General features: G+C 33.7%; 4 protein-coding genes across 6 annotated transcripts; 3 read left to right on the top strand and 1 right to left on the bottom strand.

Moving 5' to 3' along the window:
• The first annotated feature begins 278 nt into the window (after positions 1 to 278).
• Positions 279 to 3,746, top strand: LOC110609635 (protein trichome berefringence-like 7). 3 transcript variants are annotated; one of them, XM_021749370.2, is made up of 4 exons: positions 279 to 513; positions 630 to 1,562; positions 2,890 to 3,048; positions 3,187 to 3,746. In XM_021749370.2, the coding sequence occupies exons 2-4, from the start codon at positions 757 to 759 to the stop codon at positions 3,482 to 3,484; spliced, it is 1,263 nt and encodes a 420-aa protein (XP_021605062.1). In that variant the 5' UTR covers positions 279 to 513; positions 630 to 756; the 3' UTR covers positions 3,485 to 3,746. The 3 variants fall into 3 exon arrangements, with proteins under 3 accessions (XP_021605062.1, XP_021605060.1, XP_021605061.1); XM_021749369.2 differs by having other exon boundaries at positions 280 to 474; XM_021749368.2 differs by having other exon boundaries at positions 279 to 1,562.
• A 3,688-nt stretch (positions 3,747 to 7,434) lies between these two features.
• LOC110608245 (stearoyl-[acyl-carrier-protein] 9-desaturase 6, chloroplastic) lies at positions 7,435 to 8,838 on the top strand. The gene is made up of 2 exons (XM_021747454.2): positions 7,435 to 8,103; positions 8,196 to 8,838. Exons 1-2 carry the CDS (start codon positions 7,486 to 7,488, stop codon positions 8,760 to 8,762), a joined length of 1,185 nt encoding a protein of 394 aa, XP_021603146.1. The 5' UTR covers positions 7,435 to 7,485; the 3' UTR covers positions 8,763 to 8,838.
• Positions 8,839 to 11,210: 2,372 nt separating this feature from the next.
• Positions 11,211 to 13,511, top strand: LOC110608838 (cytochrome P450 87A3). Its single transcript, XM_021748126.2, has 9 exons — positions 11,211 to 11,413; positions 11,485 to 11,815; positions 11,893 to 12,042; positions 12,138 to 12,386; positions 12,494 to 12,583; positions 12,671 to 12,746; positions 12,839 to 12,945; positions 13,044 to 13,171; positions 13,242 to 13,511. Exons 1-9 carry the CDS (start codon positions 11,211 to 11,213, stop codon positions 13,351 to 13,353), a joined length of 1,446 nt encoding a protein of 481 aa, XP_021603818.1. The 3' UTR covers positions 13,354 to 13,511.
• Positions 13,512 to 15,935: 2,424 nt separating this feature from the next.
• Positions 15,936 to 19,918, bottom strand: LOC110608578 (alcohol dehydrogenase 1). The gene is made up of 10 exons (XM_021747843.2): positions 19,594 to 19,918; positions 18,461 to 18,597; positions 18,288 to 18,334; positions 17,874 to 18,199; positions 17,688 to 17,770; positions 17,505 to 17,580; positions 17,305 to 17,366; positions 16,581 to 16,676; positions 16,335 to 16,496; positions 15,936 to 16,188 (listed from the first exon to the last, which is right to left on the bottom strand). Exons 1-10 carry the CDS (start codon positions 19,628 to 19,630, stop codon positions 16,072 to 16,074), a joined length of 1,143 nt encoding a protein of 380 aa, XP_021603535.1. The 5' UTR covers positions 19,631 to 19,918; the 3' UTR covers positions 15,936 to 16,071.
• Positions 19,919 to 20,401: the final 483 nt, after the last annotated feature.

Genomic DNA, 20,401 nt, shown 5'->3' with positions numbered 1-20,401 from the left:
AAAAGATTTATTAAATATTTTATAAAGATGTTGAGAGCAAGGCTACCTTACGCCTTGGGCGTTGGCTTTAGCAATTTAGTCTTTGGTGTTGGTTAAGAAATCAGTGTCTTAACCAACTGGCTGTTAGATTAAAATGGAGAGCAATCAAGTGTAACCATTTTTAGATGAACTTGAAAGCATGATATGTTTTCATTGGAGGAGTAAAGGTTTTTTATTTATTCTGATTCTCAAAACCATCTAGAAAATAATTCACCGACAGCCTCATTGTCTCTTAGAAGCTTCAGCCTTTTGGTGAAGTCCATAGAGATCAATCAGGAACCAATCCTGACCTTTGATCTATATCTGCTGTTGCTCTCGAAATGACCAAACTGACCTTGTCCCTTTACCATCACCTTCTTTGAGCTGCTGCCGCTGCTGCTGCTAGCAATTCCACCCACAAGCTCTGGTTTCTCTCAAAACCCAGTTGTAGAAACAGTAAGTTCTGTCTTCTTTCAATGGAAAAGTGCAAAGAGGGTATTTTTCCTTCAATTACTTCAGCTTATGGTTTTGAAAGATGCTCTCTTAGCTTTTGTTTTTGAACTTGACCTTTGATTCAAGGAATTGTTACTGATCTGGTGGTGCTTAAATAGGTATCAGTGTTGGTTTCACTTCTGGAAGTCATCTTTGATTCCATTTGCTTTGTGGGTTAGTTTTCACTTCTTTGATTCATCTATGGTCACAGTAACATTGAAGCTGTTTATGGGTTACTAAAGAAAGATGATTCAGATGGTAGATGGTTTCAACCCAGGTGCATTTCCTTTTTCCACGAGGTTTTTCAGTTTCGGCAATGGAATAATAAAGCGTCACTGTAGATTCTGGATCTTTCCACCTTTCAATGGGATTATTGCTGTTGCGTCATTTTTATCATTTCTTTTAGCCATATCATGTGCATATTTGTTTCTATTCCCCAGATTTCAGCCAGATATTCTTAGTTATGAGATTCCTGAGTCCAATGGTTCAATTAGTGCGTGCAATTTTTTTAGAGGAAGTTGGATCAAGGATGAAAGTTACCCTCTATATAATGCCTCACAATGTCCTTTTGCTGAGGGTGGATTTAATTGCTTGGCTAATGGGAGGAGAGATAGAGGTTATACAAAATGGAGATGGAAGCCAAAGAATTGTGACATCCCAAGATTTAATGTGCATCAAATTCTTGAAAAGCTGCGTGGCAAACGGATTGTTTTTGTTGGTGATTCATTGAGTAGAACACAATGGGAGTCTTTGATATGTATGCTCATGACTGGTGTGGAGGATAAGAGGAGTGTTTATGAAGTCAATGGGAATAAGATCACTAAGCAAATTAGATTTTTAGGTGTAAGGTTTAGTTCATATAATTTAAGAATTGACTTTTACCGATCAGTTTTCCTGGTGCAACCTGGTTCGACACCAAGGCGTGCGCCTAAGAGGGTTAAATCAACACTTAAACTTGACAAGTTGGATGATATTAGCAATGAGTGGGTTGATTCTGACGTGCTAATATTTAATTCTGGACACTGGTGGAACCCAAGTAAACTTTTCGAAATGTAAGTCTGTCTACTTTCTCTTATGTTTCTTATAATGGATCTTGCCTGCACAAAGATTTCAGTAATTCTCACATTACCATTTTTGCAATTTTTCCAATTAAAAAGATGACATTTTTGGAATCATAAATATTTGGTTTTTATTACAAAGGTCTAGTTTACAGATTTTCCAATCCCAGCGCATTCCTAAATTTCTCCGGCTGGCTGTGGCACTGTCAACATTTCTGTTTATCCACGAGCGGTGACAGGTTAAAGGACTAGGAGTTTGCTTGTTAAGCATTGGTGTTTTCTTAAATGCATAGAAAATTTTGCTTTTTTTTTTCCTTGGTCATCTGCTGGAGGAAAATCTCTTTTGACTTGGGTGGTCTTAGATAAAGCCATGCAAGGATACAAAATCCATTTCTTGGTGTTATGTCTAAGTCCTACATGTTTATGTTTATGTCGTTTACCTGTCTATTATAAAACTTATTGTTAGTTTCCAGAGGTCTTCAGCTAGCTAAATCACTATGCTTTCTGCCTGAATATATTGTACATTAGCTTCAGCCTTCAATTGGCAGATCAGTTCAAAACCTTGTATATTTGAATGAGATTGCGGCAATTCTCAATTTAAACAAGTATCAGATGGCAAACCATTTGAAGATGTTTGGAAAAAGGAATGTCCCTCTCTCATTTTGTTTGGTTATTCGAAACTAAACTAAGTGCATGAATATCCATCATATTATTCACCCTCTCATTCTCCAATTTTGGCAATAACCATGCATGTTGATTGACGAAGGTTGTATATGCGTGGCTCTCTTCTGCTACCATTCTGCTGGAAAGTAATTAAGTTACTGCCCAAACTTTACTGAATATTGTTCACTATGACATATTTAGTTGTATAAAGTTCACAATTTTATGCTGTTGTTTTCTGTCTGCTGTAATGATGTCCAATCGGTCTCGGTGCCTTTGCTAGCTGAAACAGTGATTGGGATAAGGAAGAACTATAATTGGAGTTTATTACAGCTAGTAAAATTATCCTTCTTATCCTTGTGGATATCAACATAGAATGTCCAAATTAATTCACCTTATCAAGACAAATAACATCATAATTTGGGGCAAGTTATCTGAATTAATGCTCCTAATTTAGTGCGGCAGTGGAGGCCAAGTGCCCCCAATGTACAACAGTCCCTGCTAATGCACATGAAGTTGATAGGCATGCTTCATCAGCATTATTATAGCCGGTTCAATAAGCTTCCTACATATTTAAACCTAGAGAATAATTTAGCTTAATGTGCAAATTTCAGTAGACATTTGGTGATATAAAGTGCTCCTAACATGGTTTTTCAGACAGGGGCTGTTACTTTCAGATCAATGGATCCCTGAAGCTTGGAATGCCTATAACTACTGCCTTCAAAACAGCATTAAACACATGGGCATCCTGGGCTGAGACTACCATCAATACAAATAAAACTAGTGTATTCTTCCGGACCTTTGAATCTTCCCATTGGAGGTATGCCTTCTGCAATTCTGTTGCTTTCTTTTTGGTTTTGTTCGTCTTTAGTTTACTTGGTAGCAGACTTGGTAAGTCTATGCAAGTTGCATAGAATGCAACCATAGAGTGATGGTAACAGTTACACACTTGTATCAGTGGCCGGAACCGTCTTTCTTGCAAAGTGACACGGCGGCCTTCAACAAAAACTGGAGGGAGAGACAGGAGCCCAGTTTCAGACATAATAATGAAAGCTGTGAAGAAAATGTCAGTTCCTGTAACAGTTCTACATGTGACACCGATGGGGGCATTCCGGAGTGATGCACATGTAGGAACCTGGAGTGACAATCCATCTGTGCCTGATTGCGGCCACTGGTGTCTCCCCGGAGTACCTGATATGTGGAATGAAATTTTCTTGTCATATCTGATGTCCAAGAATGAGCTCTCTGTTTCTTAAGAAGGAAGTCGCAAGTTTCCTTCTTATTGTCCGCCCTCCGGTCCGACATGTCTGAATCCCTCTAGCTTTTCTTCACCTAATTTTGGCTCATACAAGATTTACAGGACAGAAAAGCTCACCTGTGCAATTTGGATCCTAGAATACTTCTTACATATATTCTCCTTGTTATCATTGTTGTCAGCACTACGAATTGTCCTTCACATTGTTTTTTATGCAAACAAATGCAGAAAAGAACATAAGAATAAAATTAAATTATTTCTCATTTGAAAATGTATATAAGTAAATATGGGAGTTGATTGTTGTTTGTTTGAAGTAAAAGAAAAAACAAAGGGTACAAAATAAGAAAAATGGAAAACAGACGTATGAAAATTGATATGTAATCCAAGAATGACCTCAATCCCACATGTTCCACTGTCTATTCATTATAAATTATTTTATGCTTTTTTTTTTTATAATTTTTTTGGAGGTATATATATATATATATATACCGTCAATCATTAATAATTAAAGAATGAGAAAATTACTTTTTAGTCCCTGAGATTTAACGTAATTAATATTTCTGTCCCTCTATTTTGGTGACCCAATATTTAAATCCCTCACTTTCTTTTCTGTTCAAATTCGTAATCCTTCCGTCCATTTAAACCGTTTGGTCAAAGAGTCAAAGGTGAGAGGTGATAATTTTTTCCAAAAATACCCTTCTCTCAATGTGAAATTTTTATTTTTTTTCTCGTTCATGTTTTCTCCGATTGCAGAAAAGGTGGATTTGAGTTTTGTGATTTTGAAATAGCGGGATTTTTAGTGAGGATTAATTTTGTCAATTCACGTGTCTCAAACGGCTATTTTGGACGGAAGAACTGTGAATTTGGACGGAAGGACTGCGAATTTGGACAGAAGAGAAAGTGAGGGACTTAAGTGTTGGGTAGCCAAAATAGAGGAACAAAAGTGTTAATTATGTTAAACCTTAGGGACTAAAAAGTAATTTTTTCTTAAAGAATTTATATAAGGATTAATTTTTTTTATCCACAATTTTTTTTAATTTTGATATATTTTTAATTAATCACTTATTTAATTTTTGGAAAACCTTTTTTTTAACTTTAATAGGGTATTATTAAAGTTATTGTCAATTATTATTACATGTTACTTATTAACGGAGATTTAATGGGCGACTAGATATGAATATTGACTATAATTTGATTAGATAAGCGGGTTAATAAACTCTGATTAATTTGATGAGAAGTGAATGGTTTTGAGATTTTATATGAGTTTTTCATATTTAATTTTGAGGGAGAGATCTGTAAAATAAGATAAAATGATTAGGAATTTATCACAAATATTCAATGGAGATCCTATGATATTCAAGTTAAATTGTAACAGCCCGGCCCTTTTCCACCGGCACTGTTACCACTCACAGCCCGGACTGGCTCCAGCGCTGTGAGCAGCTCTTAACATCCTCTCACCCTCACGGGCTCTTGAGGCAGGATTTGTCCCTCGGGGGAGCCACTACGGCCCACCCTAGCCCAAGGGTTTTGGCTTATGGCACTTTTCCACCATAAGTCGCCTCCCCCACTACTCGAACCCTTGACCTCCCACTTTAAGGGAATAGTCTGGTGAGAGTGAGTACCAATTGTACAATTGGTACTCACTCTCACCAGACTATTCCCTTAAAGTGGGAGGTCAAGGGTTCGAGTAGTGGGGGAGGCGACTTATGGTGGAAAAGTGCCATAAGCCAAAACCCTTGGGCTAGGGTGGGCCGTAGTGGCTCCCCCGAGGGACAAATCCTGCCTCAAGAGCCCGTGAGGGTGAGAGGATGTTAAGAGCTGCTCACAGCGCTGGAGCCAGTCCGGGCTGTGAGTGGTAACAGTGCCGGTGGAAAAGGGCCGGGCTGTTACATAAATAACTTTTAAAGTTGCGCATTAATGGAAGAGATTAATGGAAGAGATGCAAATGCAAAATCGGTGAATCTATATTTTATCTACTGTTAACGTCACGTCAATTTATTTTATTTATATTTATATTTATAGCCTCGACAATGTTTTAAGGAGATCGATAATACATAGGAGGTTGACATCTTATTCTGATATCATCAAATCGTGCTCAGTTCACCTGATTAACATTATCTCATCACCTGATCTGTATTGAGGTGGGTCTCTCTTATTCACTTATAATTGGTCGGACTTGCATTTAAATTTTAAAGAAATATGTTCATCCGTTTCGAATTTTAATATAATTAGAGGGTTGTTCTGATTTTTATATCTTATAAATCGAGTTTTTTTGTTATCCAATTGAATCGGACCATGAGTTATTTATATGTTGTTAAATACAAATAAAAATTATTTATTTTCACCTCCTTCAATTTGAATTCAGTACAAAATATTAGACTCAATTACTGAGTATGAATTTAAGATTTTCTAGTTTGACTAAAGTATGTAGCTTCAAAATCTTAAGAAAAAGGACATTGCCTTAACATCTTCGCAATATCTCCAAATACACCCGAAAATTTTAATTTTTTACTAAATCGTATATATTTTGTATCTGTTTAGCATTATTATTAAACTTAATGTTGAGAAAATAATTTTTTTAAAATATAATAGTTAAAAATTAATAAATTTTATTTTAATTTATTGTCGGCATAATTTAATAATAAAAACATCAAATAATAACTTTACAATTTATTTTTCTTAATAGAATCTAAAACCTTCAAATACTTTTAATGCCCACCTCCCTAATGCCTTGCCTACCAAATCAATCAATTATCCTTCTCCCTTCAAATGGCTTCTTCTAATTTCCCATATTTCCTTCCTCCACCACCAAGAGGGCACCCCTTCCATCCACCACCCCCATCCCCACCGCCACATGCACCATCATCGAGCGACATCACCAAGTCGTAGTATTTATCTCGTTCGGTGGCCCTTTCTTATTTGTATTTATTGCGATCGCTCTACGTTATTTTTTTTTTTAAAAAGAAAGAAATTAAAGAAACTGATCTTATTCATGTGGATGAACACGGAGAAATTTATAAAATACTGTAAAGAACTAATTAAGAAAAATAATAATTTGGTGGCCATCCCTCTCTCAATTGCATATCAAATAAAAAGAAATCATTTATTATGTTTGCTATTGCTTTTAGTCTATATAATATAATATATATAACTACGTACAAATATCTATAAAAGATTTGAAACACCTACAGAAGCAACTATGGAATTTTAAACTCATTTATTAAAATCCCATATGTTTTAATTACTTAATTGTAAGAGTGCAGAAATTGGGTTAGTTGTTGTAGCAAAATAAAAGACTTGTACAACCTAGATTTTGGTCTACCTGATTTTGACTAACATTCCATTCACTGCAACAGCTTCTCCACGCATTAACAATTGGGTCATTAATTTACAACCATCACGACGTTTGCTATTAAAAATTTATTAAATAAAGTCTAGCAAATCTTATGAGTCTATCTATGGGCTAACCTCAGAGATTAGAGGTTTATTTTGGAAATTAGACACATACATAATTTTCGATATTACCGAAGAAAATGTGGTGTCACCACCACCCCCCCATCTTCATTACACATTAATATCTTCTTTTCCTCAAACCCACAGGTTTTTTCTGTTACCTCTCAAAACCACTGCACCCCCTGTTTTCTTTGCTCCCATTTCCCTTCCCAAATTACCATTCTACCCTTTTCTCTCTTTTTTTTTTAATTATTTCTCGAAATCAAATGTGCACTTAGTGGTTGCAATTGTGTTCAATTATAAAGAACATATTTTTTTAAATAAAAATAAAAAATTAATTAATTATGATTTTATTTTAGATTGTTAATTTTTAAATTTTATTTAATTCAAGTTGTGATTCAATTAGACGGGAGCAGTTGAGTGGCACTACTGTGATTTTGTGGAGAAGAAAGGTTGTTTGATAGTTATTTTTCCTATATATATAAGGTACCCTCCTGCGCTTCGGTTGCGACTTGACTGATACTCGATAGGCAGCACCGAAGTACTACCATGCAAGTCTCACTCCACCTCAACAACCATCAACTCCCATGGACCGTACAGTCCCGTCACCGCCTCAGACCACCGTCACCTTCTGCCGTCAGAATCCGTCCTCTACCATCCATCACCGCCGTGGCTGCTCCACCAACACCACCAGTAGCAATAAAGCACCATAAGACCCACTCTATGCCACCGGAGAAGGTAGAGATATTCAAGTCCCTAGAGAATTGGGCCGCACAAAATGTGCTGCCGTTTCTAAAACCAGTAGATCTGTGCTGGCAGCCACAGAACTTCCTTCCTGATCCTGCAATGCCGTTCGACGATTTCACCGATCAAGTCCGGGAGCTACGTAATCGGACTTCCGAGCTGCCTGACGAGTACTTCTTGGTGCTGGTTGGTGATATGATCACTGAGGAAGCACTGCCTACGTATCAGACCATGATTAACACACTAGACGGCGTTAGGGACGAGACCGGAGCCAGCCGAAACCCATGGGCCGTGTGGACCCGGTCCTGGACTGCTGAGGAGAATCGGCATGGTGATCTGCTTAAGACTTACTTGTATTTATCGGGTCGGGTTGATATGGCAATGATCGAGAAGACGGTGCAGTATTTGATTGGAGCCGGCATGGTGATTTTTCTTTTTAATTATTTTTAATTATTTTATAATTAAGATTATAATGAGGGATTAATAGCTAATTAAGAAGTGTGCTTAATGTGCAGGACCCTGGAACAGAAAACAACCCCTACTTGGGCTTCGTGTACACGTCATTTCAAGAGCGAGCCACATTCGTATCGCACGGTAATACGGCGCGTTTAGCCAAGGAAGGAGGTGATCCAGTACTGGCGCGCATATGCGGGACTATCGCAGCAGATGAAAAGCGTCACGAGAACGCCTACGCTGGGATCGTGGAAAAGCTCGTCGAGGTGGACCCCAATGGTGCAATGCTAGCTATAGCCGATATGATGCGCAAGAAAATCACTATGCCGGCGCATTTGATGTATGATGGGCGGGATCCAAATCTCTTTGAACACTTCTCGGCGGTGGCCCAGCGTATGGGAGTGTATACGGCTGATGATTACGCAGATATTTTGGAGTTCTTGATCGGACGGTGGAAATTGGAGAAGTTGGAAGGACTGACGGGGGAGGGGAGACGCGCACAAGACTTTGTGTGTGGGTTAGCACCTAGGATAAGAAAGCTGCAGGAGAGAGCTGATGAGAAGGCTAAGAAACTGGGGCCAAAAGGCGTGAAATTTAGCTGGATTTTCAACAGGGAGATCCCCTTGTAAAATCTTTGGGTGCTTTTCGCTTTTCGTTGTTTTTTCTTTTTCCCTTCAAAGAAAAACTCTGAAATTACGTTCTTTCTGTGATGGTTTGGGAAGTCCAATTGTTGGTTATAATAGTCGGATTAATTATTTAAATAATGCAAAAAATAATTATAAAATTAATGAGTTTATAACTATTTATGAAGGTAAAGGGAAATTCTTTCCAATAAAAAAAGTAACGGAAGAAAATACAATAGCAAGTATCATTTTCTTGGTTAAACAAGTATTTTTATAAGCATTTGAAAATGTGAGAATGTCACTTTGTCCAGCGTTTTTCACGGCTCTCTTAGACTATAAAAAGAGTTTTCTATTCCTTGAAATTACATTTTATTTTAAATAAATTCAATGTGATTGCAAACCTTTATTATAAATTTAGTTTTTATATGCAATTTAAGTGCTAACTTAATTTTAAATAATAATATAATGTAAATTAAATAATTTTTAAAGCTATTCTAAAAAAGAAAGTAAATGCATAATATAAATCGATATATTTAAAGATATAATATAATATAATATAAAATAATAATGATAATAATAAATTTCTTTTGTCAATAAAGAGTATAATTGCCAAAACAACAAAGGAATACACTGAACAAAACTCGGCCTTTCTAGGCTGCACAAAGAACCCATAGCAAAACGACAATAGATCCAATCCCCAAACACATAAAACACAATTGCATATGAATGAGCCCACCTCAGAAACTCAAGCCTAAACTATGGAAATCTTAAGCCCAAATCTGACTAAGAGTTGGCCTCTTGCCTCATTTTAAATTAGAAAGAAATATGATTTGTTCTTTATATATATTTTAAAAAGGTCGAAAGTTCAATTTTACCCTTACACTTTTAGCCTAAGTTCAAATCAATCCAATTTTAAGTTTCTGCCCAAATTAAACCAATCCTTTACACTTAAGCTCATTTAAGTCCATATTCTGACAAGAATTTTGCGCGTGAAACAAACTGCTCCCTAAGCGAGCCTTATAACCATTATATTACAAATAAAAAAAATAAATAAAAAGAAACCAACAGCTCCAAAAAAACTAAAAACTAAAAGTCATTCGTTTTGTTTGATAATATTTCGGCTTCAAATTTGGATTCTCTTACTATGATTGTTCCTTTGCCATATTGCTCACATTTTTCATTTGTCTCGACAATGTCTTCACTTTTTGATCTTTCATCCATTAATATAAAACTCAGAAACCTGGATCCAATCATACAACCAAAATAGAATATAGTGGATAGTTATTTTGAAATAATTGAATCAATGACGATGACCAAGGCAAACATATTTTACAAGAAAATCAGCACTCATCTCCCAACCAAAGCAGGTGAAGAAAATTTACATATTTTCTTATTCAATGATTGGATGATTAAAAAAAATCTACTAATCAAAAGCAATACCTAAACTCATACTCGAAGAAAAACCAATGTCCCTAACAAATAAGGGAAACTGGAAATTACAAATTTAAACATCAAAGACGAAAAGAACTTGAGTGAATAAAAGTTTTACCAGCAAGGACTGAACATAAATTTTACACGACCCACTCACCTCACCTGCACACACAACACCACTCAGTACTCACTCTATTGATTTATTCACTCAGACACTCGCACGCAATTTGCTCACACTCTCTTTCTGATACAAAAACACTGCACAAAGACACTTTTATTTATACTGTTCTAATCGGAGTCAAAGAAATTTAAGCCGCAAGTTGGAGCCGGTGAAGCTAACGGGAGTAGCTTGAGCTTCAATGGCGGTGCCTTCATGTCGATGTAGAAGTTTCTTGAGGTTTCTCTAATGGGGGTGATTTCTTCAATGGCTGTCAGCAATTCAAACAAACTGCATGAGGAGCATTAATTTTTGACGTGATATGGGACCTGGGAGCTGCGATGCGAACACAATAGAGTTAATATCTATGCATGGGGCAGCTACAGCTTGAAGAGAGATCAAAGACCATGCCTGAGAGTTGAGACAGCCACTTGAAGATTTAATGGTTGACGGAACGGAACCTAGTCAGAAGCAGCAGGCAAGGAAAAAAATTATGGGTCTCAAGTCATATACATAAATATAAGAAAGCGGCTGTCTTTTGAGACATGCATAAGAGTTGTACATTTATTTTGAGTATGGAACCCTTAACTGAAGCAAAGTCAGAAGCACATAGTCCCATAACTTTGCCTCAATTAGCTATATTAAACAATGTCGACTACTCTTCTTGGCATTTGATGTTGGGCAGTTGGCTGCTCAAGTGATGCATCTCCAGCGCCATTAATTAATCCAATATCGTCCATTGTCTTGTGTCGTTCTTTGTTAGTTCGACATATATATATACATGTGGAGGTCTCAATCTCTTCATTTGAGATCAACTAGTATTTGATACTCTTATATTCTTCTGTTTTCATTTCCATTTAGCTGAAATGTGGTCTATGGGTATTTCTGTTATGGCCTTTGTTATAATATATATTGCTCGCTGGATTTATAAATGGAGGAATCCTCCATCTAATGGAAGCAAGCTCCCTCCTGGTTCCATGGGGTTGCCTCTCATTGGAGAGACTCTTCAGTTCTTCATTCCCAGCAAATCTCTAGACATGCCTCCTTTTGTGAAGAACAGGATACAAAAGTAAGCCTAATTAATTGTAATTAGCAAAAGTTTTACTGTTTCATTTACTATGATTTTTGTGCATGGTGTAGATATGGGACAATGTTCAAAACGAGCTTAGCTGGTCGACCAGTTGTGGTATCATCAGATGCTGATTTCAATTATTTCATTCTTCAACAAGAAGGGAAGTTGGTAGAGTTATGGTATTTAGATTCCTTTGCTGAGCTTCTTGGCCAAAATGGATCCCTTAAAGAAGGTTTTCTTGGATTTATTCATAAGCACCTCAAGAAGTTGATTTCTGAGCACTTTGGTCCTGAAAGACTTAAAGGAAAGCTCCTTCCTCAGTTAGAAGAAATGGTCAATCGTGCTTTGCATGCTTGGACCGTGCACGACTCTGTGGAAGTCAAACATGAATCTTCTACGGTATAAATATTTCTGATATTTTTTTTTTTACTTTTTGTGAAAAGAATTTATTTATTTATTTATTAATGGCCATTCAGATGATATTGGACTTCACTTCAAAGCTACTATTTGGTTATGATGCTGAGAAACAAGGGCAAAGTCTAAGCGAAACATTTGCAAGCTTCATACAAGGGCTGTTTTCTTTTCCTTTGAATATACCTGGAACTGCCTTCCACAGGTGCCTGCAGGTAAAATTTTGAATATTATTTATTTATATATGTTGCCATTTTTATTTCTTCCTTAATTAATTTAACCCAATGTCTCTGCTTCTTCCCATCTTCAGAATCAGAAGAAAATCTTCAACATCATAAGGGAAACGATGGAAGAGAGAAGAACATCTCCTGCTAAAAGCAGAGAGGATTTTCTCGATCACCTCATGGAAGATATGAAAGCACAAAATGCTTTAACAGATGATCTTGTTACTTTTGTTATTTTTGCACTTCTACTTGCCACTTCTGAGACTGTGCCTTCAACTCTCACTTTGGCCATTAAGCTATTGACTGAGCATCCTCTTGTCATGCAAGAACTAGTGGTACTTGAGTAATCAACCAATATAAACTTTTTATGTTTTTTCAAGTATCTTTATTCAGTTTTGTTTCCTCAGCAAGCTTATATATCCATGGATATCATCCTTTTCAGAAGGAAAATGAGGAGATCATTCGTAGCAGGGAAAATAAGGAAAGTGGGATAACATGGAAGGAATACAAGTCGATGACTTTTACAATGCATGTGAGTTATCTTCTTTGCTCCTTTCCTTTTCTTTTTCCATGGATAAATTTTATTTGATTGTGTTCTTGGCTCTCATTGTACGTGCAGGTTATCAATGAAGCACTGCGAATGAGTGGTTCAGTAGGGATTCTAAGAAGAACAATTGAAGATATTTACGTAAATGGTATCCAGTTTTCTTTCAAAATATTAATTTTTCAAACTTGTGGCCATTCCTTTTCTTAAGAGTTTAGCTTCTAAAGACTGCAAATTTAGCAGGATATACCATTCCAAAAGGCTGGACAATCATGATAGTTCCATCTTCTCTCCACTTGAACTCAGAAATTTATAAAGATCCTCTTACCTTCAATCCATGGCGATGGAAGGTGTGCAGTGTCTTAAAATCAAACCATTTAAAACGTAAGACTTATGTTCATTGTCGTGAGATTGGATTAGAGAACTAATTTTTTTATGATTTAAACAGGATTTAGGACCAAATGTTCGTGCGAAGAACTTCATCCCATTTGGTGGAGGAATGAGGTCATGCGGCGGAGCTGAGTTCAGTAAAGTGTTGATCGCAGTATTTCTGCATGTTTTGGTAACCAAGTACAGGTGAGTTGTTTCTAAATTTTATGCTCCATGTATTGTGGCAAAAGGGAACTAACGCTACATGGATTTTCAGGTGGGCTAATGTCAAAGAAGGAGAAATTGTTAGAACTCCAATGTTAGGATTTGGAGATGGACATTACATCAAGGTCTCAAAAAAGCCAGAAGATGGAGAGTGTCATGTGTAGATGAGCAACAACAAATACAAGAAATGTGTTATTCTATTATTTCCTTGCATGAGATCGTTAGCAAGAAGTAAGATACAAGAAATTCTTGTACAAATGCAAGAGAAGGATTTTATGCTAAGGTGGCTGAGTCCTTCTTCTTTGTATTATTATTAAACTGGTAAGCTGTTTTGGTTATATTAGATTGTTTTCTGGGTTTGATTGTTTTGTTGCATTATGAATGAAAGAATACCTTTGACCAAAAAAATTAAAAAAAATAAAACTCAGAACCTTTGAGTCAGTATATGTTATCCCATTGACCATTGTAAGTGTAATGAGATGGAAGTGATTATAGTTAAAGAGCATTTATGATAAAGCATTAACTAGACTATAAATAGCAGCTTCTTATGTCAACTTCACAGCCAACGGCTATCTCATTTCTCTTATCACTTCCATATCCTTCTAATTTTAATTCCTTTTACTTTCTATTCTATGGAATTTAAATGCTTTGAATGTTTAGTTTTCTAATTCCTTTTATTAAAAAATAAAGCATCGTCTACTAGTTTAGTGATGAAAAACACTTCCACCGCAAAAGAAATAGGTTAGCTATGGAAATAATTTGAATAGTAATTAAAACAATCCGATCCAAATGGATTCAAATAACTTTTGGGCTTACTCAACTAACTTTTAAACTTAATTTCTACCGCTTGATCCAAAAGGGTTAATTTAACTTATTTAATAGTTTCGTACTAATTATTATATTTATTTTAATTTTTCATATTTTACCGATATATAATTTTTTTCCATAAGCAAGCGTAACTAAATCGGATAGAATTGATAAGTGAGGACCAATCGAACTCTTGGATATTGTGGTTCACTAGTATCTCGGGTGACTCCACTTCGTAGAATTATTAATGTAGAACAAATCAAACTGTTGGGTATTATAATTCGCTAGTATCTTAGATGGTAACTGAATCAGATAGAATTGCTAAGTCAGGACCGATTAAATTCTAGAATATTGTGGTTCGCTAGTATCTCAAATGGCTCCACCTCGTAGAATTGCTAAGCCAGAACCTACCAAACTCTTGTATATTGTGGTTCACTAATATCTTAGATAACTCTATCTCGTTTGACACAGTAGCACTTTTCTCGTAATCCCATTAATTCTAGTTAAAAGTTTTATTTTCTGTATCTTGAAAAAAAATTTCAACTATTTAAAAAAAAAAAAACTTAATTTGAATTCACCGAGTATTATTTTATAGTTGGAATTTATTGCTAAAAAATTAGAATTATTACTATTTGAAAAGAGGAATGGTCAAATAAAATTTTTATATATACATAATTTTTATCTTTTTGAAATAAATACTATTCCAGTTAAAAAATTAAATTATTTCCTTCTCAAGAAAATAATTAATAAAAAGTCAATTAAATTAAATTTTTATAAAATTGTTTATTTAAATTAATTAATTTCAAATGAATAAATTAAAAACATGTTCATATTTTGATATCTCACCTAATTATTTTTCCAAAAATAAGTTTATAAATTCTGTACATAAAATAAGTAATAAATTATTTTTTAAAATATGGAATTTACAATAAAATAAAGATATAAATAATTTTATTAATAATTGTATATAAAAATAAATAATAAATTATTATTATCAAATATATGAAATTATAAAAAAATTATGATGTGTTTTAATATATTTTTTTAAATAAAATTTTATAATTTAATTTATGACAAAACTCTGTTAGCAAAATAGAGTATTCCTTTTAATATTATTAATAAATTTAGATGTAATAATTAAAAATAATTTTTAATTAAAATAAATTACATTTTAATTTTTAAATTTTAGTAAAATGTATAATTTAGTCTATATATTTCAAAATGTAATTACAAAGTTTTGTTTTATAAATAAAATAACCTTTTTAATTATAATTTATAAATTAATCCTAAATATTATAATTGATTACAAATAAGTATTTATATTTTTTATAAATTAATTTTTCATATTATTAAATTTTAATATCTTATGTTTGACAACAAAAAGTTAAATCAAGAATAATGGTATAATATATGCATCCAATTAAATCTGAAGAATTTTTTTACCTAATTTTTCTTTTATCAGTGATTTATTTATTTATAAAAAAAATGGCAAATTTTGTAATTAATTTTTTTATTTTATTATTTTTAAATATAAGATATTAAAATTAAAAAAAAAGAAATTAATTTATAAATATAAGAATTTATTAGTAATTATAATATTTAAATATTAATTTGTAAAAAACATTGAGGTTAAATTTTAATCATAAATTGAGTGATTATTTGTAATAAAATTTTAGGGACTCAATTTAAAAATATTGAGACTAATATATAAATTGTAAATTGTAATTTATTGCAATATTTAAATATACTGAATTAATAAAAAGATCTTACTTGAAAAAGTATTAAATTACATAATAATTTAAATCAATAAATTAAGAAATTTCAGTATAAAGATAATGAAAAAAAATTGAGCTCAATCAAATTTAATTGAAACTTTTTAGTTAATTTGGACAAATTCAAAATGGGCTAATTGAATATTCAGCCGAATAAGAACACCAAATTATCGAACATAAATATATTAAAAATATAAAAATTTGTCCATAAGCTCAAAGCCACAAACTCTCTGCAAAAAAAACCAACTTATTCATCCGATCACAAGCTTACAAAGATCTTGATGATAAGGATCATGTAGTTTCCTAGCTCTCCATGTTAATAAGACACCTCAGAGACTCTCCTTTCAGCATTAACTCAAATGCTTTGTTTATCTCCGAGAAAGAAACATGGTGAGTGATGAATTTCTCCACTTCTAGCTCCTGCACACGCAGCCAATAACTCTAAATGTCACTTCTTAACTCAAGCTCTTGAGCGTTGAATTCACCTCTTTGCAGTCTTAACTCAAGCAGCTAATGCAAATTTTTGAAAGTAAACCATTAAACAGCAATGCGATGTTAACTTTTACCTTTTTCATGTACATTTCCACAACAGATGGAAGATCGCTGCGGGGCTTGTAATTGCCAAAGAAGGTTCCTTTGATAGTTCTCTCATTCAACAGGTTCACAGGATGAGTTTTGAATGCGTCGTCCTTGCTCGGGACGCCAACCAGTACAGCAACTCCCCAACCCTGGTAAGCAAAAATAATATGCTAAGACTTGTGATATTCTTTTAAAAATAGTATATATTACAAGGAGATTATGGAATCCATTACATCATGAACACATTCAAATGCTGAGACCATGGCTTGGATACTCCCAGTGCATTCAACGCTCCGATCAACTCCTCCATCAGTCATCTCAGCGATTACCTGATCACAAAAGTCAGGTATCAATCTCAAAAAATACAGAGAGTTTACCATAGCATTCAGCCTGAGAATTTAAACTCTGTCTCCAAGGTCTTTAAACTATAAAAGTTTGTGCAATCTTTTGTCCAATTTTTTCCCAACCAGTTTCCTTAATTCTATTTTTCAAATAATCCAATCTTACCGCTAACATCAACTTTAATTTTGATATGTATTGTACATGAAAATTTTTAGCTATTTGGCCAAACCCTGTAGTATTATTTGCTCACCCTCTACCCACTTTTACCAAATCCCATCACTATTTAATGCCTTATGAGTATCAAAATGAAACTGGAGAGAGATTCATGGTAGTGGTAAAAATGGATCTTCATGGATAAAAAGAATAATTAAAAAAAAAAAATCCAAACCCTTGTGTGTTCTAGCAATCCAATCCTATTTAAATTTTGACATAATTGGCTAAATTTCTAAAAATTGTTATTTCGGAAAATTTGGACAGAATTATTTTGACAAACTTCAAAAGTTAAGTCTATTACATAAAAATTTTGAATTAGATCCAAAACAAACACGAATGTTTGATTTTTATAATTAAAGTTATTAAGAACCAAGGTTATGATAAGTTGGAAATTGAACTCACCTGTTGTACAGGCTTATCATGATCTTTTGGATTCACAAACTCAGTAACACCAAACTTCTTGGCTGCCAGAACAAATGGAATAGGAAACATCATTAATTAAGTGGAGCGCTGCTCAATTCAAGATATCAAGATTCAAGAAAGGCAACCATACCAGGTGTTAATAATATAGCTTTTTTCTTTAATATGAATATTCATCATACCTTCTTCAAATCGACTCGTATTCAAATCGACACCAATGATTCTCGAAGCACCAGCTATCCTTGCCCCTTCTGCAGCCTATAAAATCACACATAGAGAGAGAGTGTGAGTGTGTGTTAATTCCTCACAAGCCTCTTTATGTTTGCTAAAGAAACCAAAACATGGAAGCATGACTATCAACTTACAGCTAGACCAACAGCACCTAGTCCAAAAATTGCAACAGATTGACCCTTCTTTGGTTTTGCAACATTTAAAGTGGCACCAAGACCTGATTTGATCAAATACGACTCATCATAAAGAGAATGTTGCCCTGCTTATTGTTAATAGAATGTGCAAATTTTGAGAAAAAGAGGGGGGAGTTTTCATCAAACCTGTGGATATTCCACAACTGAGCACACAAACTTTGTCAAGAGGGGCAGCAGGGTTGATCTTGGCAACACAGCCAACATGGACAACAGTGTATTCACTAAAAGTGGAGGTGCCAAGAAAATGATGAATGGGTTTTCCATTGATAGAGAACCTCGTCTTCCCATCAGCAAGCATATGACCCCTATCAGTGTTGATTCTAAGGAGGTCACACATGTTGCTTTCTTCTGATTTACAGTGGCGACACTCCTTGCATTCCCCGGTGAACACAGGAAGGACACGGTCACCTGGTTGGAGATCAGTCACACCAGGACCAACACTCTCCACAATTCTAAGTCCCAGCAAAGAAAAACAAACTAATCATTACATTCTAGTATGACAAAAACCAACGAATTTAAAGCCCGTAGAGATTTGCTTACCCACTAGCTTCATGACCAAATATACGAGGAAATAAGGGTGCTTGTCCCTGCAATGTAAAGATTAGTTTTTTAACTTAATAGAACCCCAGCTCCAACGAAAAACAAAAACGCAGATATACCTACAACAAGAATACAAAGGCTATATAATCAGTACAAATTATGAAATCTCTGACCTTAGCTTCCCAGAAGTAAACATCAGTGTGGCATAAAGAGGTGAACAAGATCTTCAAACGAACTTCATTAGCCTGTGGCGGTGCCACCTCTACTTCTTCAATCACAAGTGGCTTCCCAGCCTCCCATGCCACAGCAGCTACAATTCCATATAATCATTTAAGCGATCAGTCACAAAAAAAACACTACAGGATCAATCAATAATCAGGCAAAAGAACCATAGCATTATGTCATAAATCTAAGGGCTATTTAGATGAAAAATTCAAAACGTTTACAATTTTATTCAAAACTTTTTTTTTTTTCGATAAAATTATCTAAAACTGCAAACTTTCATTACAATTATATTCAAATTTAAAATTTAGATGGGAGAGTGTGTCTTGCTAAACGTGCCACAATGAGATGATTATTTTATTATAATAATGTCATTGTGTGAATGAATGCTATTAATGTAAAAAATTCAAAATTTTTAATTATTTTATATTTTAATTCAAAACTTTATAATTTAATATAATTCAATTTAAAATTCTTATATTTATTAAATTTCACTATTAAATTTCTAACACCCTCTTATTATATTTCAGTGCACTAAACAGATAGAATTTTTTTGTATTTTTTAGTTTTAGTTCTCTTTGAAGAAAAATAAATAAATAAAAAAGAGATTTTGAATTGAATTATATTAATTTTTTAAGTTTTGAATTAAATTATAAAATAGTTTTTAAATTTTTTTACCAATAACATGTAGTATATGAATATCAAAAAATAATCCAGATCATTTACTCTCTTCAATTCAAGTTGTAAGTTTGATATAATTGCAATAAAATTTATAATTTTGTATAATTTTATAACTTTTAAATTTGGAATTAAATTACAAAATAAAAAGGTTTGATTTTTCATGTAAATAGCCTAAATCTAATCAATAAAACTAATTATCTACTTTCATTATCAAACATGCAAATCGACAAGATCCCAGATAAACCCGCTTTACAACAAGGTGTATTAAACTGTTTGGAGAATTTGATGCCATGAAATGGATCCATGAAGAAACGTAATCAAGCCCCACAAGAATATAAAATTTTCAAAACAAAAAACAAAATCGCAGATCAAATGAAGAAAGGAACAGTACGAAATCGTATACCTTTGCAACGAATGACTTGTCCTGCGGTGTTAGACATGGCTTCAATGCGTTTCTAGGACAATAGACGATGATAACGATTTTGATCAATGGACTAAAGCTTATTGGTTTGTGGAAAGCAAGCGGCATTTGCGTGGTATTTATAGTGAGAAGAATGAAGACAAAGTACAGGAATGCCATTTTGGGTTAATCAAAGGTTGGATTTGGCGTTTTTTTTGAATCGCCACCAGTATCAGTTATGCGTTGGCCATTGTGGCCTTGTGGGCTGCTACGCTTGTTTTCTTGCTTACCAGTGGCGCCTGAAGGTTTCTCCACGTTGGTTTCCATTTTCTTCCCTTTTAAATCAAAGGTTTCCATCTATCTCTTTCTTTTTTCAAGATTTTCCTGTATCCTTCCTTCTTTTTACGGAGAGAGCACCGGCCTTTCCGTTTCATTTTTTAAGCAAATAATTGAAATCAGCTTTTATAAAAATTATTAATAATTTTATTTTTAAATAAAGTTAATTTAAATTGAAAAAATATTAAAATTTTCATTTTTTAAATAAAAAATTGATAATTTTATTAAAATTTATCTCAAAAAATATATACATCTATTTACATTAAAAAAATTCATATAAAAAGTTAAATTTACTTTTGTATAAATTATTTTCTTTTTTCTCTACACTATTTTGTTTTTCAAATTATTTATAATCTTTTAATAATAATAACAATGAGTTAATTTTTTAATATATTAAGAGAGTATAATAAACAGATATTTTAAAATGATAAAAATATAATATGATTTAACTGATTTTAAATTATTTTGTATTTTA

This window comes from Manihot esculenta, chromosome 2 (genome assembly GCF_001659605.2).
Source record: "Manihot esculenta cultivar AM560-2 chromosome 2, M.esculenta_v8, whole genome shotgun sequence".
NCBI lineage: Eukaryota > Viridiplantae > Streptophyta > Magnoliopsida > Malpighiales > Euphorbiaceae > Manihot > Manihot esculenta.
This window is presented reverse-complemented; position numbering and strand designations above follow the sequence as displayed.

Coding starts and splice junctions, on each gene's coding strand:
- LOC110608578 (XM_021747843.2), bottom strand. CDS start 19,630: ATGTCTAACACCGCAGGACAAGTCATTCGTTGCAAAG. Junction 18,598..19,593: donor ACAAGTCATTCGTTGCAAAG/GTATACGATTTC, acceptor ATGGAATTGTAG/CTGCTGTGGCATGGGAGGCT. Junction 17,771..17,873: donor CAGTTGTGGAATATCCACAG/GTTTGATGAAAA, acceptor TGATCAAATCAG/GTCTTGGTGCCACTTTAAAT.
- LOC110608838 (XM_021748126.2), top strand. CDS start 11,211: ATGTGGTCTATGGGTATTTCTGTTATGGCCTTTGTTATAATATATATT. Junction 12,584..12,670: donor CGATGACTTTTACAATGCAT/GTGAGTTATCTT, acceptor TTGTACGTGCAG/GTTATCAATGAAGCACTGCG. Junction 12,946..13,043: donor TCAATCCATGGCGATGGAAG/GTGTGCAGTGTC, acceptor TGATTTAAACAG/GATTTAGGACCAAATGTTCG.
- LOC110609635 (XM_021749370.2), top strand. CDS start 757: ATGATTCAGATGGTAGATGGTTTCAACCCAGGTGCATTTCCTTTTTCC. Junction 1,563..2,889: donor CCAAGTAAACTTTTCGAAAT/GTAAGTCTGTCT, acceptor TTTTTCAGACAG/GGGCTGTTACTTTCAGATCA. Junction 3,049..3,186: donor TTTGAATCTTCCCATTGGAG/GTATGCCTTCTG, acceptor CACTTGTATCAG/TGGCCGGAACCGTCTTTCTT.
- LOC110608245 (XM_021747454.2), top strand. CDS start 7,486: ATGCAAGTCTCACTCCACCTCAACAACCATCAACTCCCATGGACCGTA. Junction 8,104..8,195: donor ATTTGATTGGAGCCGGCATG/GTGATTTTTCTT, acceptor CTTAATGTGCAG/GACCCTGGAACAGAAAACAA.